The sequence below is a fragment of the Bubalus kerabau genome, chromosome 3 (assembly GCF_029407905.1).
Source record: "Bubalus kerabau isolate K-KA32 ecotype Philippines breed swamp buffalo chromosome 3, PCC_UOA_SB_1v2, whole genome shotgun sequence".
Taxonomy (NCBI): Eukaryota; Metazoa; Chordata; class Mammalia; order Artiodactyla; family Bovidae; genus Bubalus; species Bubalus kerabau.
The window spans coordinates 48,315,638-48,342,495 of record NC_073626.1 but is presented as its reverse complement, the minus strand read 5'-3'; the positions used below and the strand labels follow the sequence as shown (position 1 = coordinate 48,342,495).

Here is a 26,858-nt window from a genome sequence, read left to right as displayed (position 1 = left end):
GAAATCCCACATATCTTACAGCGTGACCAAAAAATAATAATAATAATAAAATAAAAAATAAAACTTCCATTAAAAAAAAAAAAGACTGGTTGACAGAGAAGGAGGTGGCCTGTTTTGTAGCATCTTCAAGTAGAATCACCAGGCAGTATTGGAGCTCAAATGAGCATCCGTGTATGGGGTATCTGGCAGGGCGGGTGGGTCCTTCTTCTGCTTTGGCCTCTTGTGGTATAAGGCTTGAGATGACCTAGGAAGTCACAGGGTGCTTGGAAAGCTGGTGTCTGTTTTTTAAAATTTCATTTATTTGCATTTGGCTCTGCTGGGTCTTCGTTGCCGTGCGGGCGCTTTCCCTACTTGTGGGGCTGCTCTCCAGAGGCGGTGTGCAGGCATCCCCTTGTGGTGGCTGCTCTGGTTTCGGAGCGCAGGCTCCGGGTGCCCAGCATTGGGCACCCCTGCCTTCTGGTGCACAGGCCCGAGGGCCGTGGCACCCAGGCTTAGCTGCTCCATGGCGTGTGAGATCTCCTGTGCTGGGGACTGAACCCTGTCTCCTGCGTCGGCAGGCTGATTCTTTACCCCTGAGCTTCCAGGGAAGCCTGGCGTCAGTTTCTGACGTCGCTCACGGCTCCCGCAACTCGACCGCGGAGACCGGCTCATCCACCCATCACGAGTGTGTGCTCTTGTGTTTGTGTCCTCGCGTTTTCTCTCGTGGTGAATTACAGTCTCTTCCTCCCCTTTTCCTTTTCATGGTCTTCTTCTCCTTTTTCCTTTTTAGCTTAGTGTTTTCTCCAAGTTCCTCTTTTAAAAGCAGAGTTCCCTTTTGTAATCCTGGGTCTATAAAACTTAAGATTTTGGGCTCATGCCCCAGATGTGCAAATAAATCATTTCCGATGGGACTGTGAGCACCCTGGGACTGAGTACACGTGGGGCTTCCCTTGTGGCTCAGCTGGTAAAGAATCTGCCTGTAATGCAGGAGACCCTGGTTTAATCCCTGGGTTGGGAAGATCCCCTGGAGCAGGGAAAGGCTACCCAGTCCAGTATTCTGGCCTGGAGAATTCCATAGACCGTATAGTCCAAGGAGTCATAAAGAGTCGGACACGACTGAATGACTTGCATCTCATACGTGGGGCTGAGTACATGTGGGGCTGTACACTTGGAGTGAGTACACATTTCTCACCAGCAGCGGCAGTGATGCCTGACGATGGGATGCCGGGAGAGGGTGGTGAGGTCAGTGCCAGGGTCCGGGTCAGTGATGTGGCCCTGCTCAGGGTGTCGTGCACAGAATCCCATCTGGATGGGGACAGAGGGAAGGTCCTGGCTGCCCAGCCTTTGCTGCTTGGGACTGACGGGAGCCTGTGGAGTAGCTGGGGGACCATCCACGAGGTTCATTCTGCTTTGCAGTAAAGGCCTGTGTGACGCTGAGTCCCACTGCCAGCCCGTGAAACATCAGACAGGATCAAATACAAACAGAATTTGCAAACCTAGAAATCATTTCCCAGGAGAAATGAATATAAATCAAATAGACTTCAGAATTCTCTGCTACTGTACTTGACAATGTCTTTCCTTTGCTTCTCTTTCATGACAGTGTTTTTAGGTGACTGAATTTTGAAAAGTAACTTCAAAGTAGCTTCTTTTTCTTCTCGGTTACTAACATGATTATTTGCTGTTTATGGAGTGCCTTTGAAGCCCCGTCCCTGCAGGGCTTAAAAACCTGTGGTTCTGAATTTGGGTCTTGATTCTGGAGGTGGAAGGAGTGGCCTCACTGTTGACTTAACTCCCTTCATTTCTCTGTCACACTGTCATACTTGTGGTTTGAAAAATAAAGGTTTCATATAAGATAATTCTGTATTAGAAAAACAAAATTCTGTGGCCATTGCAACTTGGAAGACTGGGTGGAGGCTCTGAGGAGTGAGTCTCTGGAATTTTTGTGGAGCCCAACAAGCAAGGCTTGATGCTTACATGACAGTGATCAGATGGTCTTTGCACTGATGCAAGTTGGCTCTGTTCCTTGCCTTCATGAAGTGGTACCATTTCCCTAGATTTTCTGTGACTTTGTGTAGAAAAAAAAAGAGTAGGCCTCATCTCTTTTCACTGCTGCTGCTAAGTCACTTCAGTCGTGTCCGACTCTATGCGACCCCATAGACGGCAGCCCACCAGGCTCTGTCGTCCCTGGGATTCTCCAGGCAAGAACACTGGGGTGGGTTGCCATTTCCTTCTCCAATGCATGAAAGTGAAAAGTGAAAGTGAAGTTGCTCAGTCCTGTCCGACTCTTAGCGACCCCATGGACTACGGCCCACCAGGCTCCTCCGTCCATGGGATTCTCCAGGCAAGAGTACCAGAGTGGGGTGCCATTGCCTTCTCTGTCTCTTTTCACTACTTCCACTATTTGTAAGGAAAAAAATCACTATTTCTTTGAAAGTATTTTGCAAACTGAAAAGCACTAAATGAGCATCGTTACCATTCATGTATACAGAGATTGTTTTATTGGACTGTGAAGAAAAACAAAGTGATTGTGTCTTCTGAAATAAGCCACTTGACATGCTGTATTTGTTTTCTGATTACTTTGGAAGGAGTTGACTGCTTTTAATGAAATTCAGTAATAATAATATCATGAATACCTTCAGTGTCTTGAAACCCAGTGATTGAAATAAAAGTTTCCAAGGAGACAGTTATCTGCATTTGGTATACCAGTGCCATAGGTAAAAAAGAACAAGAATGTTATGGTAAATAAAGACAGTAGCTTACACAGTCACTAATTCTGTTTTCTGTATGTGTGTTCCATGCACATGTTCTGAAAAATAACCATTACAGCAATTAACATTTATTGTGGGCTTCCCTGGTGGCTCAGATGGTAAAGCGTGTGCCTGCAATGTGGGAGACCCGGGTTCGATTCCTGGGTCGGGAAGATCCCCTGGAGAAGGAAATGGCAATGCACTCCAGCATTCTTGCCTGGAAAATCCCATGGACGGAGGAGCCTGATAGGCTACAGTCCATGGGGTCACAAAGTGTCAGACACGACTGAGTGACTTCACTTTCTTTCACTTTCTATGTGTCAAGCATAACACTTGGAGAAGGAAATTGCAACCCATTCCAGTATTCTTGCCTGGAAAATCCCATGGATGGAGAAACCTGGAGGGCTACAGTCCAGTTCAGTTCAGTCACTCAGTCGTGTCTGACTCTTTGCAACCCCATGGACCATAGCATGCCAGGCCTCCCCGTCCATCACCAACTCCCAGAGTTTATTCAAACTCATGTCCATTGAGTCGGTGATGCCATCCAACCATTTCATCCTCCGTCGTCCCCTTCTGCTCCTGCCTTCAATATTTCACATCAGCAGGGTCTTTTCAAGTGAGTCAGCTCTTGGCTTCAGGTGGCCAAAGTATTGGAGTTTCAGCTTCAACATCAGTCCTTCCAATGAACATTCAGGACTAATCTCATTTAAGATGGACTGGTTGGATCTCCTTGCAGTCCAACGGACTCTCAAGAGTCTTCTCCAACACCACAGTTCATAAGCATCAATTCTTCAGTGCTCAGCTTTCTTTATAGTCCAACTCTCACATCCATACATGACTACTGGAAAAACCATAGCCTTGATGAGACGGACCTTTGTTCGTAAAGGAATGTCTCTGCTTTTGAATATGCTATCTAGGTTTGTCATAACTTTCCTTCCAAGGAGTAAGCATCTTTTAATTTCATGGCTGCAGTCACCATCTGCAGTCCATGGGGTTGCAAAGAGTTGGACACGACTGAGCAAACACTAGACTGTTTTTAGTCCAGTTGACAGTCTTGAGAGCTGGGTCCTATTATTATTTGCATCTTATTGTAAGAAAGCTGAGACCAGGGAGGGGAAGTGACATTCCCAGGGTCATGTAGGTGTTAAGTTGTTAGAGAGAGCCTGGATGTTTTGTGAATATAGTGCAGTGTTTTGGTCAACTTTATTCATCACATTGCACATCTTACATTTTTTCTGGAAAACTTTCAAATCATCTTTGCTCTAGACTGATTTGGGTGGCTTGAATAACCATCCATTGTTGTCATTTATGTTTGTTTTCCTGATTTTTAAAAATTGAAGTATGGTTGATTTACAATATGTTAGTTTTAGGTGTATAGCCAGAGATTCAGTTATACATATATATATATGTATATTTATTGTTTAATCCCTCTCTCCCCCATATACATATATATAAAAATTTTCAGATTCGTTTCCCTTATTGGTTATTTAAGAATCTTCAGTATAGTTCCCTGTGCTGTACAGTAGGTCCTTGTTGGTTATCTGTTTTATATATAGTACCCACTTGAGTGTTCTTGCCTGGAGAATCCCAGGGACGGGGGAGCCTGGTGGGCTGCCGTCTATGGGGTCGCACAGAGTCGGACATGACTGAAGCGACTTAGCAGCAGCAGCAGCAGTGTGTATATCTGTTAATCCCAACTTCCTAGTTTATCCCCACCCCACCTTTTCCCTTGGGAAACCATAAACTTGTTTCTCAGTCTGTGAGTCTCTGTTTTGTAAATAAGTGCATTTGTCTTTTTTTTTTTTAGGTTTATCATTTGACATTTTTCTCTATCTGACTTACACTCAGTATGACAGTCTTTATGTCCATCCATGTTCTTTCTTATGGCTGAGTATTCCATTTTGTATATGTATCACATCTTTTTTAGCCATTCATCTGTTAATCAATCATTATTTGTCTTAATCCAGAACACCAGGAGCACTTAAAGAATATGTTAGGTACTATAGTTGTCGAAACAGATCTGTAGATACAGTGATGAGGATAATGATGAGAACAGTTAACCTCCAGCACCACCGCTTCTGAAAGGGAACCAAACATTTCCTTGTCCTAGTAATTATATCTTTCTTGATCGTAGTTGTAAATTAATTCAGATCTTAATCTAACTTTTGCTGGGCATTAAGCTTAGTCCAATGACTAATATTTAGAAATAGGAAAATGTTCAAATTATTTTAAAACATAGCTAAAGTAACCCAAAAGGTAGTACCAGTCTCTTTTCAGCAACTTGGAATACATGGTTGAACATGAGTTTTAACATAATATTTTAGGAAGATTTAAAAATTGTCTTCATTGGAATAATGTGTATTGAGTTAAAAAAAAACAACAAAAACTAGTAGTTTGCTATGTTATAATTTCTAAAAATGAAACAGAAAAGCACCACAGTACCGGACCTATTTTCATTATAGACTTTGGAATAAAATGCAATTTGTCATTACTCTACCAGGGAGCTTTAGTTTAACCTAATGTCAGGGGAAAAATCTTTCAACAGTTTTTCATGGTATAGAATAAGCTGCCCTCTGAGTCATTCTGAAGCTTCATAGCTATTACCCAGTTGCTCAATAAGGATGCCTTATATTCACTGGGAGCATAATGGATTATATAAGCTAGGTAAGACAGAGTTTTAGGGTTCCATTCTTTTCCCCCCTAAAATTTAACCTTAGAAATAGCTGTTAATATCCTTGAAAGGATAAAGTTAATTCATATTTAATACAACCCAAATGTAATGATTGAAAATAAAAACTGTTCAGAACCAAGAGTGCTAATTCACTGTCAGTGAAAGTATTTCAGGTTGCTGAAAAGAGATTGGTACTACCTTTTGGGTTACTTTAGCTATGTTTTAAAATAATTTGAATCATTTTCCTATTTCTAAATATTAGTCATTGGACTAAAATGTCTAAAGACTGATGTATTTTCTATTACTATTGATAACCAAAAGTACCATTTTTCTACTTATGCTTCCATAAGTTATTGCATTAAATTCTGTGTACACTATCATACATTCCCAGACAAAAAGAAAAAGTCCCTTTGGTGTTCCCTATCACTGTCTCCTGTTGAAGATTCTCAGCTCAAGATTGTCTTCAAATCAAAACTCCATTATCAAATAGAATATTAAGGTTTCATGTTTTTACTGTGTTTCAAAGACGTACCAACTCTATACAAGGCATATACACCAGCCTTCCTATGATGTCACCAACAGCCAATCAGATCTTCTGATCATTGTGAAGTAATTATTATAAGCACACTGAATCGATTTAATCTCGGTGAAGAGCAAAGAAACTTGATGTTTTAGCGAACACATACAGTCACATTCCAGCTAAATAATGACCTTCCCCAGCTGCATCTGGGCTGCGGTAGAAAGCCTCACCCACAACCTGTTGCTGGTTTCTCCGGCCACTCTGTGGCTGCCCCAGTTGTCACTGTTTGTTCCCACAAATGGACAAATCACTGGTATACGTCTCTCTGAACCAAAAATTTCTTAAGGCAGAGAATTTTTAAGCCAGTACTTAAGTTTCAGGTTTGAAGAACTCATTAACAAAAGAAACCACTTGTTACACACAAAAAAACAGTTTCATTTTTTTCTAGATTATTTGACTTAATCTTGATGTACAGTCATTAAAGAAAAGAAATAGGAACAATGCTGTTGTTCAGTCATTCAGTCGTGTCCGAGTCTCTGTGACCCCCTGGCCCGCAGCACGCCAGGCTTCCCTGTCCTTCACCATATCCCGGAGTGTGCTCAGACTCGTGTCCATTGAGTCAGTGATGCCATCCAACCATCTCATCCTCTGTTGTCCCCTTGTCCTCCTGCCTTCAGTCTTTGCCAGCATCAGGGTCTTTTCCAATGAGTCAGCTCTTCGCATCAGGTGACCAAAGTTTTGGAGCTTCAGCTTCAGCATCAGTCCTTCCAATGAATATTCAGGGTTGATTTCCTTTAGGATTAACTGGTTTGATATCCTTGCAGTCCAAGGGACTCGCAGGAGTCTTCTCCAACACCACAGTGTGAAGCATTTCTTCAGTGCTCAGCCCTCTTTATGGTCCAACTCTCACATCCTTACTTGACTGTTGGAAAAACCATAGCTTTGACTGTACCGACCTTTGTCGGCAAAACAATGTCTCTGCTTTTTAATATACTGTCTAGGTTGGTCACAGCTTTTCTACCAAGGAGCAGCATCTTTTAATTTCATGCTGCAGTCACCGTCTGCAGTGATTTTGGAGCCCAAGAAGGAAGTAATAGCATAGACATCACCAAATTGAGCCAACCACCTACATCCAGATTAAACAGTGCTGCAAAGTCCCTTGTTGACAGCAGTCTGGAATCCCAGTTGGGAAAGGGTCCCGAGCAGTGTGTCCACCCCATGGGCAAGACTTCAAATTGCAGTTTTGTGGACTCCTGCTTGTAATCACAGGCTGCAAAGTGATGTCATCATGTTTGCACACGAAAGTCTATCTCTGGTTAAATTTTTACAATGCTGCTTGTTTCACCTTGTGAGTCAGAAGACTTCTTACACCTTAGGGGATTGGCCAGGCCCTCAGGGGCTTAAGAGATTCCAGGACATATCCTTTCTTATCTACGGTGCTGTGTGACTTGCTGTGCTTCTAGGGCAGGCATGGAAGCCAGGGTTGGAGGCAGGTCAGAGGCTGGCTCTTGCTTCTAGAGCCTGAAGACTTACTCCATTTTAATTTCCCTGACAGCCAAGTTGAAACTGGATACAAAAACCAGAACACATGTAACTGTGCCGTGATGAATGTTCTTGGGCACAGGGGAAAGCAGTGGGCACCCAGCATCCTCCTGTGAATGCTGGGGGACCTAAAATGACAGGTGCCATGAAGCTGGCGCAGCCGGGTTATTTGATCCTATTTGTAAATAGTACTGCTAAAAAAAAATCACTTTCCAAGTATTCTATTAAGATATTTATTAAATGATCCTGAAACAACCTCTGTAATGTCACCATATTTTCCAAGATAAAAGTAAACTGTCCAAAGAATGCTTTAATAGTGGTTTTGAAGTGCTCCATATTGTTGCATTGAGATCAATGACAGATTGTTCTCTGTTTTGTTGAGAACAGGAGGAAATTCAGTAAAGCTTTCTCAGAAGTGGTTTTTCGGCGGGGAAATAGTCTTACTTGCCTGGATTTTTGTTAATAAGCCTGTATTAGGCAGATTTCACAGCACCTTCCTCTGGTATATTTAAAGGTGACTGTTTCCACTATAGAGACTATCCCTTGATGCATGGGCTGTATCAGCTGGTCCTGTTTATTCAGTCAGCTGTGTCAGAGTGGCTTTAAGATGCTAGGAAGAAGAAATCTCAGCTGTGCTGGCAAGCGAGAAGGCCCACGGATGCAGAGGCCACGCCATGCTGCGGGGATGGTGCTGCCGTGGGGCAGGGTTCCACCACGCACGCCAGCGGGGCAGGCGGGCCTTCATGCTTTGAAAGGCTTTGCTGCTGGGAGCATGGCTGCTGGGATCATGGCCTCTTTCCATGTCTGCTTCTAACTGATGCCATGCTCTGGGTGTCCTGTGGCCTCTTAACTCCTGTGGCTTCACTGAAGACCCAGGAGTTAAACACAGAAAACAAACTTACAGTGACCAGCAGAGAAAGGGGAGTGGGGGATAAATTAGGAGTTTGGGATTAGCCAGATATACACTACAAGATATAAAACAGATAGACAACAAGGACCTACTGGACACCAGGGAACTATATTCAGTATCTTGTAATAGATAATATATGTGTGTGTGTGTGTGTGTGTGTGTGTGTGTGTGTGTGTGTATAGATGGCTATTCACCTGGAACTAACACAGAATTGTAAACATTGTAAATCAACTACACTTCAATTACAAAAGAAAGGTCAAGGAGTCAAAGTGGGTCATTCTCAACACAGTTCCAGCCAGTGATTTTATACCAGGGGACTTTTTGGTGGTTTATTGTTATCTGGATAAATTTGTATCTTAAAGTGGTTCCCACTCCCCACCCCTGAAAAATGCCAGGCTGTAGCATCTCTTGTCATTATCAAGGGCCTTCCTTAGATAAAAGGAGACCTACATAATTTATTTTACTCACGTGGGAAGTTGCTTAAAGGTATGGGTCTCCATGTGTGTGAGAGATGGGAACAGAGAGAGAGAGGAATTTGCTTTGTTGTTATGAAATGATGTAGGTTTCTTGATAAAATCTGATGAGTTAATGTTTTTTAAACATTCATCTAGGTCTCTATTCATTCATTAAAAAATAGCCTCAGTTGGTAAATGCTGTGAAGATAACTCACAGGAAGCTAAGGAGCGCACATTTAAAGGCCCTACCTAATGTTCAGGATAAATATCCATCAAGACCAGTCAATCTGATAAGTTTCATTACTTGTTTGCTTTGGTCATGGGGTCTGAATACCCTTCTTTCCTTCAAATGTAAAGTTTATTAAACTGAAATAAATAGTTACCGCATAGTCATCTAATGGAGTTTCCCCGGTGACTTAGCAGTAAGAATCTGCCTGCATTGCAGGAGCAACAGGAGACGCAGGTTCGATGCCTGGGTCTGGAAACTCCCCTGGAGGAGGGCGTGGCAGCCTACTGCGGTATTCTTGCCTGGAGAATCCCATGGACAGAGGAGTCTGGTGGGCTACAGTCCACAGAGTCGCAAAGAAAGAGTCAGACACAACTGAAGCAACTTAGCATGTACGCATGCACACATTCATCTGATGTCTATTCTTGAAGATCCTTTATCCATCCATGTAAAGAAGTTTATCACTTTAAAACCTGAGAACCTAAGATGCTTTCAGTTTTCCTTAGCAAAAAGCATATCTATTTTAGAAAGAATAATAGAAATTTTTGTCTCTAAGGCCTAGGTTTGTACTTAAAACAAAAAACCCCACACATCTCTTGTCTGGCTTCTAATTCATATTTCAGGAGCTACTGGGCCAGGAAGATAAGTTCATCAGCTTTTATGGATAATATTGCATTTACTCACAAACGTTGTCCACTTACTACACTTGAATTTCCTAGTATTTCTAGCCTTTCACCTCTAAAAGCTCCATATTTCAGTTGATAAAATTAGCCTTTTATCTTTTCTAAGACATGGATCATTGTATGATACTTTGTGGTAAGATTCTTCAGAAACTTTCTTTTTTAATTTTAAAAATATAAAATGAGAAAGTGGTACTATCTTGCTTATAATTCAACTAGTGTTTGTGTACTTTTCCAAAATTATCTACCTTTAGAAAGTATTTTAACTGGATCACATCAAGTAGGCTGTGTAGACTTGCCTTTCGAGACCAGTTTAACATTGTGATTTCTGAATACTTTTGACTGCTTTTCGGAAGAGCTTTGCTTATTTATTCATTGTATATTTCTTATATGTATAATGGTAAACGTATTTAACACAGTTCAATACATCTTGATTTTATTAATACTAACTTTAGAGAGCATCACATTGAAAAGTAGCTGTATAACTCGAATTTAGGAAGAAATGATCAACCAGTCGGGTCCTGCTCTAAATATGAGTTCTCTTAAGTTAGCCAGATAGGTCTTTGGAATCTGATTTCAGGTAACAAAGATAAATATACAAGTTGTTGTCATCAATACCAATATAATGTTAAGAGTACAAATATCAAATGGAACCCGAATGTACCAGGATCATCTTCTGTAGAGTTAGTTGAAATCAGCTTAATAAAATAGGAACTCAGTTATTAAATGGTGCACTGTTAGATATAATCCATCAGAGGAGATTTCTCCATCGCACTTCCTGCTTCCCGGCTGTGCCCCACACACTTTCTCATCCAGACTTTCCACCTCACTGTCAGTCACGCGGGGTGGGGGTCCTGCCTCTCTGGGCACCTGTACTTTGCCAGGGTTTCCTGTGCTGTTTGGCAGATAGTGGAGCCTGTTTGATGAATGGCTGAAATTATGAATGAATTATTTGTGTAGCTTTAAAAGTATACTCTTCATTTCAAATGCGGGGTTGCTGTCCTTAGCTTTACAGAGAGCTGGAAGACCAGATTAGAACTGAGTTCATGATTTAGAGTTAGAGCTTACGGGGGCTGGAAGGAGGGCCATTGTTTCTTAGAAAAAGTTCTGTGAGCAACTCTGGTCCACACTTCGTGGAAACTTTCTTATTCACGTAGCCACGAGTGAGTAGCTTCCCAGGAGCTACTTGCGTAAGGAAGGCCGTGGCAGCTGGCAGTCAGTCCCTCCATCTCTGCTGATGGTGGCCTGGTGCCCGACTCATTGTTCAAACATGGTAACTGTGGGCGGGTTTTCTTTGTCTTATTATCCAGGCAGCAGAACAGCCTGTGTGCTCAGATAGAATCAAGTGTTTGCTGAGATATTTCACTTCTTGACCGTGAAGAGTGGGCTTTGATATTATTATGTTGATGGGTAGTTTATTATGTATATTATCCCTTATAGTTGGCTATGTATATATTTTTTCCAACTTAATATGAGTTACATCTAATAAGTGAATGGGTATGTTGCCTGTAGAGTTCTGGTTATGGATAGATTTTTTTTAAAAAAAGATTCAGTTCTTACTTTTATAAAAAATAATTTTGGAATCATTTTCTCAGGAAAGGTACAAAAGGCCCCTCCCACATCTCTTCTGTTAAGTTATCAGAGAAGTTTACTGTTGTTTTTACTAGACCTGTCTTCACTTGGGGCCAGCACAGTTTTATTTATGTTCGAAAGATGATTTTGTGAGTTTGAGGAAAGAAAATATGCCCTCTATCTGCTATTCTGGCATGATTGCTTATTTCATAAAATAAAGAATGGATAGATCTTAGTTTACTTAAATGAAACTGTGAAATTTTCTCCCCCCGCCAAAGGCTAAGGTTTGGCTTGCTGAGTTAATTTTCAAACAGTATTATTTAAAGAGTGTTTGTTCAGTGAATAAAACTCCCTGGCTGTGACTTTGTTAATGAAATATCCAGAGTCGCTTAACCGCCCTTGATCTTAGCCCAAGCCTTGCAGTAACCTCGAGAGGCATGCATGGTTATTAGTAACGGCTCATACCCACGTCCGCGGTGCCCAGGGCTCCATACCCTAAGGAGTGGTTTCCTCCGGAGAACAGTTCGACTTGAACTTGGGCTTTTAAAAAGAACGACAGGAGATCCGACTTGAAAGTGATGCGCGCTCTACATCGCGGACCCCGAAGGGCTGCGAGTCCGCCGCAGCAGCGCCCCTAGAGTGGTTCCCGGTGGGCGGGTTAGCCCGACTCCCCGTTTCTCTCTGCGGGGTGGGGTGGGGCGCGGTTCCCGCGGGGCCCCGCTGTCCGCGCGGAGGTGGCCCCCGCCCCGCCGGCCGGTCGCGCCCCCGCGCCCGCTGCGCGCCCCCGGGCCGGGTCTGGTTCGCGCTGATGTCACCGCCGGGCGGTTGCCTCCCGCCGCCCGCCTCTGGGCACCTCCCCCTGAAAGACTTGCGGGCGCCCGGCCGGCCGGGGCCGGAGTCCGGGGCACATGCCCGCCGAGCCGGGCTCGTCGGAAGCGCGTAGCGGCGGAGCGGGCCCCGGGCCTCGGCGAGGGGCGCGCGGCAGATGCGCCCCCGGAGCGCCCAGGCTCGGGACGCCCGCCCGCCCGCCCGCCGCCCCGCCGCGCGGCTGCCCAGCCTCGGAGGAAGCGCGGGGCTCCTCTCCACTGCGGTGGCCTCAGGTGGAATCAGCTGTCTTAAGGAAGATCAGATAAGACTCTTTGAAAATGACTTTTTTTTTTTTCTCTCTGAGGGGAGTTTATACTACATCATGCTGTCTATTTACTTCGAACGGTTGCTAGACTGTGCCGGCCCGGCCTTCCAAAAGCCTATTTTTTTCCTCTTTGGATAATTCTGAATAGCCTCGAAGACGCTTAATATGGGAAGAGCCTGCCTTTCGAATCAGGATTATTTATAGCTACTCCCAAAAAGAGTAAAAGAAAATTTGAACTTTCTTACAGTGTGTTAGACTTATTTTTCTCTGAAGACTTGATCTGTGCCTTCATCGGAATAGTCCGTGGTCTCTTAAGTCTCCAAGTGTTTTTAAATTTCTGAACCTTGGTTTATTTATAAGAGATGGAGTTTTGCAAGCTGTGTTTAAGTGGATTACAATTAACCAGACCTCTGCTGAAATGGACACTCAGTGGATAAAGATGCTCGCTCCTGGGGAAATTGTAATCTGGAAATCTCAGATGCAGAATTAGAATAAAAAGGGAAATGGACCGACAATGGAATGTTCTGAGTGTCTGAGCCACTGATAAGTGTATTATTTGTTTTCTTTTTTCTGTGTTTTGGAGTATGTGAAAGGGAACTTCCAGGGGCTGGGGAGGAGACTTCAGTTCTCTGTTGTTGGATGCACTTTATTTTTGAGAATCATTCTCACACAACCAGGTAAAGGGAGGATTGCACGTGGACTGGTGCCCTGCTGCTGGCCTTCAGCCCCTCATCTGTGATGACGTGTGTTATCTAAGATGCATCTTTGGGCTAGAGACGCTTTATAGTTCTGTTCAGAAGTGTGCTTTTCTGGAACATGCCTGGCCTTACTTCCCACTTTCTGCGTCAAGAGCTGCAGTGTTGGTTGTAACAGACTCCGCAATGGGGAAGCCGCTGAGCAGACCAGACTGTTTACGTCAGAATCCCCCTTGCGTAGGGAAAGGTGAGGAGGAGGAGGATCTCAACATCGAGGACTGCTATGTCCCCCAGCGCTCCATCTACGACACGGTTAGGCTGAATGAGCAGATTGACTCGGGTTCCAAGGGTAGCCTGTCTTCCAGGCACTTCACAGACCGGACTTTACCCTACAGTCACAGAACACTGGATGTCAGCTCTTTGTGCTCCAACGGTCCCCTTGCTTCTTCCAGTGCGTTCGAGCTGAGAGGCCGTGAAGCCCACAAGCTCGATGAAAAGATGATCTTTGATGCCCTCAAACTCAATAGCGACGTCATCCGGAGCACAGGCTTACCCAAAGCCAAATCCCATGCGGAAAAGAAAGAGCATAGACGGTCGTGGCGAATGTTCGTCCCGGCCAGTTTCGTGGATTATGCAAACAAAAGTGAAAGCTCTTTTGTTGAACCTGCTGATCTGTCAGATGCTGTTGCCAAGGCTGGCAAGTGCAGAGGGGCTACTAGCTCTCTCACGTCAGAGGAGGACGACTCTGGCTTGTGCAGCCCTCCGGCGGAGAGGGAGGAAAAGCAGCGCCTTTTCCCCGGAGACCCGTCCCAAATCAGAAGCCTGTCTTCTGTGGAAGATGCTCACACCGCAGAGCAATACAGACCCTTTTTTTCTGTTAATTCCATCAGCGAACAGAAGATGCCCTTGCTTTCATGCAGAAGCACCCACCTTGATGACAACTTCAAGATGATTTTACATGATGCTTCTCCACCAGAGGAAACGAAACCTGTCCATGGTCAAAGGGAAATCCGTGGTGAAAACAGCTGCCTGCAGGATGATGTCAGAGAGAGCGCTCTTAAGGGAGGTTCATTCATTCTGCCAAGAGAGGGAGAAAGCAAGTGCATTTCTAATCCCAGAGAAGAAGGAAGAACCTACGGATCAGGAGAATTCCAAACCACTGCCCAAAGGAGGGACTCTGTGGGAGACTCTCCCGAGGAGCTGGCTGTCTCTCGCACAGATCTGGGGGGAAATGTTATTGATTGGGGTGGTACGGGTTTAGTGGAAAATCTGATGTTATTGACACAGTACGATTCAGAAGAATCCAATGTAGCGTCCCAAGAGGATGTGGAGGCGCCTCTTTCTGTCCAGGAGATGGAGGCGGTCTGTGAGCCGTGCTCCTCACAATTCAGAGCGGTAAGAAAGCAAGCCGTTCCCCGGAAAACAGGGGCCCATGCAGGAACCTTGGACCCTGTCTGTAATGGCTTTCACTCTGCTCAGGTAATTAATAGGGATGGGAAATTTGCCATCAAGTGGTCACTGGTGTCTCTGACCATGGTCAGTCCTGTCCTGTCTCTGGCTGGGGTGCAGTGGGCGGGGGGCAAGGGGTGGTTGACTGGTACCCAGCCAGATGGCAGACATTGATCCATCGATCACTGCAAGCTAATTAGGGATGGTTCCTGAGGAGCATGATCACTGCCAGCTGTTTGCATTCCTGCTCCTGGTGGTAGAATGGTGGCCGTTCCCCTTCGTTTGCATGCCCCCCCTCCACTGTGAATTCATGTTAAGCTTAGGCTTCTCCACAAATTGTGGTTTAAGGTCCTGCCACTTAAGGGCAGTTATATGGGATTTATTAAGCTTGAAGGGGCTTAGTCAGGAAGGAGCACAGTGTTCCATTGTTGTGGTCTGAGAAGTGCTCTCCTCAAGCTGAGGACTCTGTACACGTGCTGGAAGTGTTGTCTCTGCAGCTCTGCATGTGGGGAAAACCGGTTGTGCTGCCTTCTGCAGTCCACGAAGCCCGCCTTCCCTTTTGCTAAGTGCTGAGTGAAGTGAGCGAGTGAAGGGTGCAGCCTTGTCATAGGGAGACATCGGTTGTCAAGCCTGTAATTTTTTTCTTCCCACTTAGATTGAAGTTCAGCTATTTTGGTCCTTTTCCCTAAGCTCTTCTGGTAAACTTTGCCTCAGAGGTAATTTTACTTTATTTTAAGCTTCTCATGTGTTTGTATGCTTGAGGGTTAGCCTTAGGGAGAGTCTCTCTTCCTAGGTATTTTGTTACTGAGAGATAAGGCTTTTGGATGCTATCAGTCTATGAAATAATTGATCTAATTAGCCATGTCCTTTCCTTGCATTGAATGGTGTGCTAGTTTGAGAGCTTAACAGAGTGTTTGCTTACTATAAAGGATTTTGTAGTTTATTTGTAGAAAGTAATTAAACTCTTTGGAGTATATAGATTCTTTAGTAGGTTTTTTTTTTTTTTTAACCCTTAGTGAATCTTGGGAAGCACTTTTGAAAATTACTACAGACTCAACCAGAACTATGCTGGTAGACAACCCTGAAATTCATTCCTTTCAAACCAAGACCAGAGATTAAGACACTTTACTGGAACATATTTATTAGTTTTGTTGTTTTTTGCCCTGAAAACTAGCTATGCTACTGCTAAGTTGCTTCAGTCGTGTCCGACTCTGTGCGACCCCATAGACGGCAGTCCACCAGGCTCCACTGTCCCTGGGATTTGCCAGGCAAGAATACTGGAGTGGGTTGCCATTTCCTTCTCCAATGCATGAAAGTAAAGAGCGAAAGTGAAGTCACTCAGTCCTTAGCAACCCCATGGACTGCAGCCTACCAGGCTCCTCCGTCCATGGGATTTGCCAGGCAAGAGTATTGGAGTGATGCCTTCTCCACCGAAAACTAGCTATGGGCGAGAACAAAACTTTTCCCTGAATCCTTATGTACCAGACAAGTTCCCGGAATTAAAAATGTAGCCATTTTCCTCCCCCTCTTTTTTTTTTTTTTTTTTTTTTTGGTAAGTAGTAAAACATATCTACAGCTATTCCTAGAAATAGTAACTTGGAAAGTGGTATAGAAAAGAAGTAGGATCATATGGCGGAATTCTGTTTTCACTAATTTGCAGTGTTTCTGTTGACTAATATTAGGTACATTAATGCCTTTTAAAAATTATGAAAAATTTTATGTATTTGTCCCTGTGATTTGGGGAACTCCTATAATTCTCTGTGTGTAACTGACTTTTTATATTGAGTATTGTTCTATAGAAACACTTAGCTGGTGTGGAAACTGTCAGAAAATGGGCTTTTTGCTGAAAGGGGACTTTTAGAAGAGGTGATCGTGCATTTTTTGTTTGCTGTTCTTTAATGTACTCATTCATACTATAGCACAGACATACGCTGGTGTGGGCCAAAGTCTGGGGAGTTTGGCAGCCTCTACATCTTTCAGAATTCTTTTCCATACTGTGCCTGTGGTATTTTCTCAACTCCTATTTTAATATTTGCTTTTATTGTGTTTTCCTATATTCTGTTTAAGTATTCATTCACTTGGACTGTTATATTTATGTAGTATAATGACTCAGCACCCCAAACCTTGTTTTGTCTTAATCTCCAGCTGAAGCTTTCCTTCCTTAGTTAAATGAGTTTATTGTCCTCGTGACACCTTCAAGCCCTATATTAAAAGCATTGGTATTATCTATGAAAGAGTTGACGTATAGTATTATCTATTGAGGAATGATCATCACCCACCCCAAATAGGAATACAATTTTCTATACTGATAATTCATTTGGCAAGTAGTTACCGGGTCCATATTACAAGGTAGGTACTGTGGTAGGCCCAGGAAATAGAGCAGCTCTAAGGAAAACAAATTGGTGTTTTTGTGGAACTTGCATTTTACTCTAACACATTAGTTAGATACTTTGCCAGTGGCAGGCAGTGCGGCCTGTAAGTTGGGTGGGCTGGAGGGTTGGCCGGGAGGTGCTGGAAAGCCGCCTACAGTGCAGGCAGGGCCCACGGGGGACAGAGTGGCCTGCAAGCCACGTGTGCTGGGATCCGGTGGGGAGGCCTCTGTGCCTCTTGCACGCCCATTGGTGTCTTGGCGGAGGCTGAGGGGCTGGACGTGTCGGCATCCACGCTGTTGCAGTGCCCGCCTGCCCCTTTCTGCCGTCTGGGTCCCCGTGTGTGGCCCCTCTGGCTCAGCTCATCTTCTTGTCAGTGACCCCCATTTCCAGCTGAGGCTCCGATGTCGTTTGCCAGCTAGTAGCAGGCCTGCTTAGAAGAGCCCGTAAGGATTCTTGTCCAGGAAGGCCCATCTTATCATCTTGCTACTTGGCATTTTCTGTACCTTTTTTTTAGCTTTTTAAAAAGTTATTTTATTGAAGTATAGTTGAGTTAACAATGTTGTGTTAATTTCTGCTATACAGCAAAGTGATTCAGTTATATAGGTACACTTTTTCATATTCTTATCCATTAGGGTTTATCACAGGATACTGAATATACTTCCCTGTAATACACAGTAGGACTTTGTTGTTATCCATCTTAGTTTTTCTTTGTTGTTAATTGAGGATCATTGCTGTATTGTGTTGGTTTCTGCTGTACGTCAGCATGGATCAGCCATAGGTACACACGCGTCCCCTCCTTCTGTGCCTCCCTCCCATCCCCTGACCACCCACCCCTCCAGGTTGTCACAGAGCCTCAGTTTGAATTGAAGCATAGTTGATTTACAGCAGGTAATTTCTAGCAGAGTGACTCACGGATATATAAAGGTGTACATATTGTTTTTTTCTGTTCTTTTACATTATGGAATGGATGTTGAGTAGGGTTGCGTGTGCTGTACAGCAGAACTTGGTTGTTTATTCATTCTGTGTGTAATAGCTTGCATCTTCTAACTCTGAAGTCCCAGTCCGCCCTTCTCACCTTGGCAACCATGAGTCCATTCTCTGTATCTGTGAGTCTGTTTCTTCTCTGTAAACAAGTTCATTTGTGTCATATTTAGATTCTATGTATGAGTGATATCTTGCAGTATTTGTCATCCTCTGACTTTCTTAGTATAATGATCGCTGGTTGCATTCATGTTGCTGCAAATGACATTTAAAAAAAAGAATGAAATAATGCCACTCTAAACCTTTTTTTACTAGTTAAATTGGAGTGATGGGAGATTCCTAGTGCTGTGATAATGAAGCGATAGAGAAGACATGTCCACTCTTGTTTTCGTTTTATAGGTAATCTGATGAAATGCAGCTAGAATATCATTCCTGAATATTTCTGAGTGCTTATGATAATATTATAAATTTATGTTTAGTTTTTTACTAGTATTTGTAAGGCAGACTAGGCAACAACACATGACTTAGGCAACCAGGATTATCTTTATCTGTAATAATCCATATTGGCTGATTGAACAGATGTTTGTATTTGGTGACTGTTAGGTACGCTAATTCAGAGAATTATTGTTCTTTTCGAACGTAGGTGTTCCAAAAGGAAGAGATCGAACCCCTGCAGGTGAAGCATCAGGATGTCAACTGGCTGGGGCAGGGCCTCATCCAGAGTGCCGCCAAGGGCGCCAGCACCGAGGCCCTGGAGCACGACCTGGACGACGCCGGTGCGCGCTGGAAGACCCTCAACAAGAAGGTGGTGTGGCGCTCCCTCCCTTGTCCTTCCTGCAGATTGTTCGCCAGCGTTTGCTGGGACCCCTAGTCCTGTGTCCAGTAGCCCAGCCTCCCTGCCCTGCCTGCTCCTTGGCCGCCCTGTGACCCATGGCCCATCCCAGGTGTCCCCAGGGCTGGGGGTGCAGACGCAGGCAGCGAGCCAGGTGAGGCGGACCCTGTCTGGACGGTGGCCAGGTCCTCTGCCCTGGGCTGGGACCGTGCACATACCTCCGAGGGCGTGGGGGCTGCTTGGCACCTCAGATTAGTGCCACCCGGGGGCCCCGGCTCCCCGCTGCCAAATGGTCTACTTATTTTCCAGAGAACTTGGAAATCTCACTTTTTATGTGAAACCTAATTTTCATTCATCAGCAACTCATTCGGCACTGTGTAACAGGTCACACAGTGCAGCCGTGTGTCTGTCCGCCCTGGACTGAGGGTTTGCACCTCACTATAGATCGCTGAGTCCAAATGTCATTTGATGAAATGAAGATCCCCTCTTTTCCCAAATGTGCGTGACAGAAAAGTAACTCTGATAGCTTAAGGAGATGATGCTGAAACACAACAGCAGCTCTTTATGTGACAGAAATGATCAGAAAAGGGTTTTGGGATGGCAGGGCTCATCTGGTGCTGGAGGGAATTGTTTTTGGAGTTTTTCCTGCTCTGAAATCTTCCTTGGTGGCCAGATCTCAAGACAGCATTTATCCTTCTTTAGAGTCTGATTCATACTGTAGTGCTACTCACACAAACGGGGATGCAGTGTCAGGTATAAATATATTCCATGGCACTTAGACTGTCTTGCCAAGTACTTGTTCAGTCCAAAAAGAAAAGACCTTTGAGGGGGCGATAGGGTATCTGTGTGTGGGACACAGAGACTCCATTTACTGGAGGACAAAGGCCCTGTCTTGTTAAGAAAGGCCTATATAGAGCTTGGAGCTGGCAGGATTTAATTGGATACTTCATAGTTATTTTGTGTGGCTGAATATAATTCTGATTCTCTCTATTAAATAATAGTTTTTTTTTTTAATCTTAGTCTTTAAAAAAAATTACTATCCTTGATTTTCAACGTAGGAAATAATGGAACCCCATGGATAATGGTAAAAATGAAAAAGGCACTGTTTCTTTCAGTAACCTTAAAATATTTGAACCGTTCTTTGCTAATCATTGGTGTATTGGATACATCCAAAATCCGAGAGTCCTCCTCTTTGGCATTTGGGTTGAGAGGGTAACCTTATCTGCTGGGCTGACTTGCTGATGAGCTTGTCTCCTTTCTGTCTGTATCCTGCCCACGAGCAGTGCCTTGAGTAAGTTTTAAGTGAGAAGGAAGAGAGAATCTGTGATCAATGGGCAGACGAGCTTGGACAGGGCGGGCTGGTGGGCGTGTGTGGTTCCTTGCGAGCGCAGTGGTAACTGGGGCCCCGGCTGTGCAGGTGGCCCAGCGGGCAGCCCAGCTGCAGGAGGCCCTGCTGCACTGCGGGCGCTTCCAGGACGCCCTGGAGTCCCTGCTCAGCTGGATGGGTGACACCGAGGAGCTCGTGGCCAATCAGAAAGCCCCGTCCGCCGAGTTCAAGGTGGTGAAGGCCCAGATACAGGAGCAGAAGGTGAGTTAGCGGAGCGCGCTTCCTGTTTCTGGTTACACCTTAATAACGAGAGTAAACGTTTACCTTGTGACTCTGTATTAATAGGATGTTTTAATTAACCAGTAATCCATGTTCTAGACCTTGTTTTGTTGGTCATTCAACAAATATTTGTCCATCATCTGCCACAGGTCAGTCATCCTTGCAGGTGCTGGAGCTGTACCATCAAATTAAAAACATAAAAGTCCCTCATCAAGTTTAAGTGTTAGTGGGAAGGGAGAACAGGGAGAGAGAGACAGTAAACAAAAGTAAGCAATTAGTGTTAACCTTGGCCGCTGATAAATAAAGCCGAGTGGGAGCTAAGAACTGGGAAGAGAGCGGGTGGAGCTGGGGACAGTAAGTGCTAAGTGGAGACAGGGACGTGTACAATTTTTTTTAAAAAATAGTGCAGTCAAGGACGACCTCACTCAGCGAAAAGGTGACTTCGAACAGAGATGTCACGGTTCTTTGATGTACTGGTTTGGTGCATATGCAGTTGTCTGTTGTATGAGGTCAGTATGGGCAGTTTATTATGGTTCAGCCTGTACTGACGAGGCAGAGAGTTGATCCCTGTGTTCAGAAGTGGGCTCTTGTGTCTTTTGACGCTGAACATACAGGACCCAGTTGGAAAGACACTCCTTAGAGGGATGCTGACTCCTTAGGGCCACACCTACAATTTCTGTGGTCATTGGGAAGCATTAATGACCCATCCAGTATTGATTCGTGTCATCCACGGCTTGAAATGACACATGGCATTGGGGGGCTTCTGGCATACAGTGTGTTGATAAGGTTTACCTTTAAAAAGACAACACGCTTAAAAAACGGAATGGATTCAGAGGCTTGGTTGGGTTTTGGCATCCAGTACTACACTCTCTGAAAATTCTTTGAAGACTTTAGTATCTTGAGAAATTAACTAATTAGAAATAGATTTAGAGGTAAGGAATAAAGAAACATAAGAGGAAACACATTGCATTTGTTTGGTTTTTGAAAAAAATTGATACATATAATACGTAATAAAATATAATGTGTAATTTCTATAATGTAATAAATATAAAATATATAATATGGTGTTAAATAAAATAATATGACTATTACCATTCATGATTTAATTTAAACCTTTAGTATTTACCCAGAGTTAATGAACAAGGCTTAGTCAACAAAACCTGTCTGTCGACTTTGCTCTTAATTGCTAGAAGCTATTCATTAAAGTTTACTGAAAGTAATCCACTTAATTGTTCCCTTTACCACCACCTGTCGTACTTTGATTTTATGATCTCTGACCTGTGTCAAAAGAGGACATCTCTTCCCCTTCTTTTGGACCCTGTTCCTCTCCCCTCCTATGTGGTGGTCTCTCTTAAATTGCTATTAAGCTTCTTGTTTTGTATTGGAGTATAGCTGATTAACAGCATAGTGATAGTCTCAGGTAGACAGCAAAGGAACTCAGCCATACACACACATGCACCTCTTTTCCACCAAACCCCCCTCCCATCCAGGCTGCCGCGTAACCCGGAGCAGAGCGGGCTTGGTGGCGAAGTGGCAGTGATGGGATACCCTCCGGCGGCGTGTTGCCCCTGGGTGATGGGATACCCTCCCGCGGCGTGTTGCCCCTTGGTGATGGGATACCCTCCTGTGGTGTGTTGCCCCTGGGTGCCTGTCCATGGCTTTGGTCCTCCAGGATCAGTCAGGTTCAGGCAGCTGTGGTGTTCAGCGTTCCGTGTGCCTTGCTCACCGCTCTGCACGTTGGGCCTGGGGCTGGCACTTATTACTAAAATGCTTGTTTTGTTTAAGTGGAGGAAGGGAATCCTGATTTTTGGCTCCCTACGTCAAACACTCCCTTCCAGGCTTCTTTAAATGAAGAATTGGATTGACTTTTTTTCTGCTGGTCAGTCCTGAAATGTTAGTCTTTTTTCTCCAACTTTGAAGGTTTCTGACATGTTTCACTCTCTGGTCGTTGTGGAAATGCTAGTTAAAGGCTCTAGTTTTTATCCTCATAAAGAATTTTAGGAGCTATCCTACCTCCCAAAAGCAGCCAGGAGCCTCCGGTTTCAGCCTCATTGACTTGTGAACTGGTCTGAGTCTCAGCTTCCCTCCTGTGGTAGATTGTTTAACGTGGGAAAAGGTTTTGAAAATAGAGATCATTTATAATGAACTTTCTGTCTCAGTGGGACAGATCATTGTTGAGTGTTAGGGCGTTCCCATTTCGTTACAGTAATGAGGATTTTGCACTTCCAGTACAGTGATGTTTTCCTGAGTAGAAGCACCCTTCTACCCCATTGCCTGCCAAGTTGCTTCAGTCGTGTCCGACTCTGTGTGACCCCATAGACGGCAGCCCACCAGGCTCCCCCGTCCCTGGGATTCTCCAGGCAAGAACACTGGAGCAGGTTGCCATTTCCTTCTCCAATGCATGAAAGTGGAAAGTGAAAGTGAAGTCACTCAGTCATGTCTGACTCTTAGCGACCCCATGGACTGCAGCCTTCCAGGCTCCTCCATCCATGGGATTTTCTGGGCAACAGTACTGGAGTAGGATGCCATTGTCTTCTCCCTTCTACCCCATTATCTTGTATTAAAAAGTTGAGAATGAATGGTTTGGTGGCCTTATCAATATTTATTTTATTTACTGCAAAAAGCCTCTACCACATTAACACAGTAGTAATGAATCATTAAACAGAATGAGGTTTTTGAAAAAGCTCTACTTCTCAAATCCTTTTGTATGTGAATGAATCCAACATTATTTTTGTCACATGTCAAAAGTATGCTACAAAGCATATGTTTTGCATATGTTTATACAGTTATTCCTTTGTTTCCTTTCCATTTATTTATTGTTTTCTTATTTACTATTTTTTCCTAAGCTTCTCCAAAGATTGCTGGATGACCGCAAATCTACTGTGGAGGTGATCAAACGGGAAGGAGAGAAAATCGCCGCCACGGCAGAACCTCCGGATAAAGTGAAGATTTTGAAACAGCTGAGTCTGCTGGATAGCCGATGGGAGGCGCTGCTTAGTAAGGCCGAAACGAGGTAACGTAAACGCTGCCAGGGCTTGGGAAGAGCGGCAGTGGCTTTTGTACTGACTTCTCGTATTTTGGTCCTCCTTTCTTTCCAAACTGTTCTTTTCCTGTGTTTGTCACGTATGTGAACATAGAGGGCAGGGGTGGTCGTGCTTCTCGTCTCATTCCTCCGACGGGGATGTCTTGTGGTCCCCAGGTCTTTCCCAACTCTTGTGTGTTTGTTTTTGTTTTTATTTGTTTGGCTGCGACCTGTCGTAGTCTCGGCACACAGGGTCTTTTGTTGAGGTGCACTGACTCTCTAGTTGCGTCGCGTGGACCTAGAAGGTAGTCGCAGTGTGCAGGCTTAGTTGCTCTGCAGCGTCGGGATCTTAGTTCCCCGAACAGGGATCAGGGTGGATTCTTATCTGCTGGACCACCAGGAAAGTCCCTATTACAACTCTGTAAGAGCAGTGTTTCCCTCGCAGGGTCCTTTATTCATTCATTTGTAACATAGCTATTACCTGCCTGCCACGCATCAGGCAGGGCCAGGCGTTCCGGGGCTGCACTGGTCAGATCATCCCTACTACCCTCAGGGAATACCGTAGCAGGGTTTGGTGGCCATTGAAGAGCAGGGACGACTGTGATGGTTCAGAGTGAAGCCTGCACACAGGGCGCCATGGCAGTGGAGGATCGGAAGAACCCGGCCTGGCGTGGGGCGGTGACAGGCAACCTCTGTTTTTTTCTATTTTTGTTTCTAATTAAGTTTTGACTGTCTAATAATATTTTTTAAATGGTGCCCTCAGTTTCTTAATTGTATTTTATTTTTGGCCACACCCTGCGACGTGTGGGATCTTAGTTCCCAAACCAGGGATCAAAGCCACACCCACTGCAGTGGAAGCACTGAAAGTGCGAAGGCTGAGCGGCTGGACCAGCAGGGATGTCCCGAGTTCTGGTTTAAGGTGGAGTGGGAGGTGTCTGGGAAGTGAGGCTGGTGGAGGGTGCTGTGACGTTTACCAAGGTGAGGAGCTGGAGCGTGGCTCCGCTGGGCTTCACTACATTTCTTTTCTTTTGTTTTATTAAAGTATACATGATTTATGATGATGTTTTCATTTCTACTGTATAGCAAAGTGACTCAGTTGTACACATATGTGTGTGTATGTGTATATATGTATACGTGTATATAAGAATGTGGACTTCCCTGGTGGCTCAGACAGTAAAGCGTCTGCCTGCAATTTGAGAGACCCGGGTTCGATCCCTGGGTCAGGAAGATCCCCTGGAGAAGGAAATGGCAACCCACTCTAGTACTCTTGCCTAGAAAATTCCATGGACGGAGGAGCCTGGTAGGCTGCAGTCCATGGGATCGCAAAGAGTTGGACACGACTGAGCAACTTCACTTCATATAAGAATGCATATATACATTCTTTTAAAAATATTCTTCCCCATTTTGGTTTACCATTTGTCACGGGATATTGAGTATAGCTCCTCCTTCATTCTCTCCGTTGACACTACACTGACCCACGTCAAGTCATTGCGACACTGGAGTGCATACTGGTTGGGTTGGAAACAGATGACCCGCTGAACAGAATGAGCGTCTCCACACATTCCTACCTTTGTTGGAACTCTTAATAGGATAATGCAGAGAAGGGTTTGTCTAATCTTGAATTACAGAGTAGAAGGAAGTGTTGTTCTAGGACAAGTGAGTGAGGGACTCCCAAGGAGGCTGGAAGTTCCGCATTCCCTTTAATGTGTGTCAGTAGATATTCCTTCTGTGTAATGCCCTAGAAGTACTATTACTACCATGGGAGAGGTGCTCAGTACTTTTTTTTAAATGAATGAAAGCCAAGATCTCTGCTTTTCTCCCAGGACTGTCCTTTTCCCAAGCCATCCTCACAGTAGTATTAAGTGGAGGGATTGTGGTCATATTGTGATTCACACACTGATTAATAGATCCCCTTACAGGTTAAATCACAGCCAATTAAACCTAGTCTCAAAAGTTATTTCCATTCATTCTAGGTGATTAGATACTATATAATAGAATTTAGAAAGAAGAGCCATAGATAGTGATCATCCAGAAGGTAAAAATAATATAGTAATTTTATTCATTTTTTTAAAGGTGAAATTTTTAAAAAGATATACATATGTGGTTTGTGATAAAAAGATACAGAAATTGTTAGGCTGGCCAAAAAGTTCATTTGGGTTTTCCAGTGAGACCTTATGGAAAAACCCTAGCAAACCTTTTGGCCAGCTCAATACATTCAGCTCCATGTGCCAGTTTTTCATAATTCCCTTTGTCCCTAAAGAACATCCGTGTCTCAAATCAGGTCGTTTCCTAAGCATTAAACATGATGACAGGTCAAGACAGCAGCTCTTGGTCCTAGCAGAAAGGATTCGCAGAATTGGGTACTGAATCAGGTTCTCCGTATACAGACCAGCACAATCACTTGCCCTCATTGGAAGCCAAGGACCGCTCGAGCAGGTTTTAACTTACACGGCACCTTTTCAATGACGGAAACGATGAGTCTTCTAAAAGCATTTCAAGCTCTGTTTTGTAAAAGTCAGAGAAATAGTTCTTCTCTTTCCTGATATTTTTAGTCCGTAAAATAATAACTGTTGCTTCGGGGAAACGTACCTGACACTATATTTTTTAAAGGAGGAGAGGAATGAAAGTAATTCCAGTGCAGGGGATGCTTTATTTTTCAAAACTTGCATCTAATTTTGACCATTTCACTAACGCAGTCTCAGTAACTGGTGCTCTGGCTGAATTTAACTAATTTGTAAAGCATAGAATATATGTTCAGTAAATATTACCTATTATTATTATTATTGCTGCTATTGTTATTATAACATTACTAAGATTATAACTATTGTAAGAATTACAATGAGTTACTTAAGACTTTCATAAGATTCAGGTTCTTGAGGTTGGTCTTTGTTCATGTTTAAGAATTAAAGGAGAATTTAATAGAACTATTATTTAAAAAAAAAAAGATTTATAGATATTTGTTTTATTTTTTCCACCATGCTGAGTGGCTTGAGGGATCTTAGTTCCCCAACCAGGAATTGAACCCTGGCAGGGGAAGCACAGGGAATATAAGAATTATTTTAAACTGTCCTGTCAGTGTGAGAGGTTTTAATTTTAACCTTAGATGTTTTCTACAAAAAGTGTTGGGAGCGGAACGCAGGAGCGTGAGTGAAGCTTTCTGTTGACAGCTTCCCACATTCCTCATCCCCGAATGACCTTCCTGTTGGCGCGTTTTCAGGAACCGTCAGCTGGAAGGTATCTCCGTGGTAGCACAGCAGTTTCACGAAACCTTAGAGCCGCTGAACGAGTGGCTGTCGACCACAGAGAAGAGGCTGGCGAACTGCGAGCCCGTTGGAACCCAGGCGTCCAAGCTGGAGGAGCAGATTGAGCAACACAAAGTAAGGTTCCCATCACACGCCCGTGGGATCCAGTTGTCCCTTTCCTTTGAGGTTTTATGACACGCATTTGAGTTACGCGCTATTGTGTGA

At 44.1% G+C, this 26,858-nt stretch overlaps 1 protein-coding gene across 20 annotated transcripts in view; it reads left to right on the top strand.

Annotated features, from left to right (window-relative positions):
* The window catches only part of DST (dystonin), a 514,655-nt gene that overhangs the window by 411,363 nt on the left and 76,434 nt on the right, over window positions 1–26,858 (top strand). For all 20 annotated transcript variants that reach the window (XM_055571805.1, XM_055571789.1, XM_055571786.1 and 17 more), the window contains 4 exons: window positions 18,575–18,736; window positions 20,181–20,351; window positions 23,216–23,382; window positions 26,609–26,768. In XM_055571805.1, coding sequence (XP_055427780.1) covers window positions 18,575–18,736; window positions 20,181–20,351; window positions 23,216–23,382; window positions 26,609–26,768 — 660 coding nt within the window. The remainder of the gene's footprint in view (window positions 1–18,574; window positions 18,737–20,180; window positions 20,352–23,215; window positions 23,383–26,608; window positions 26,769–26,858) is intronic.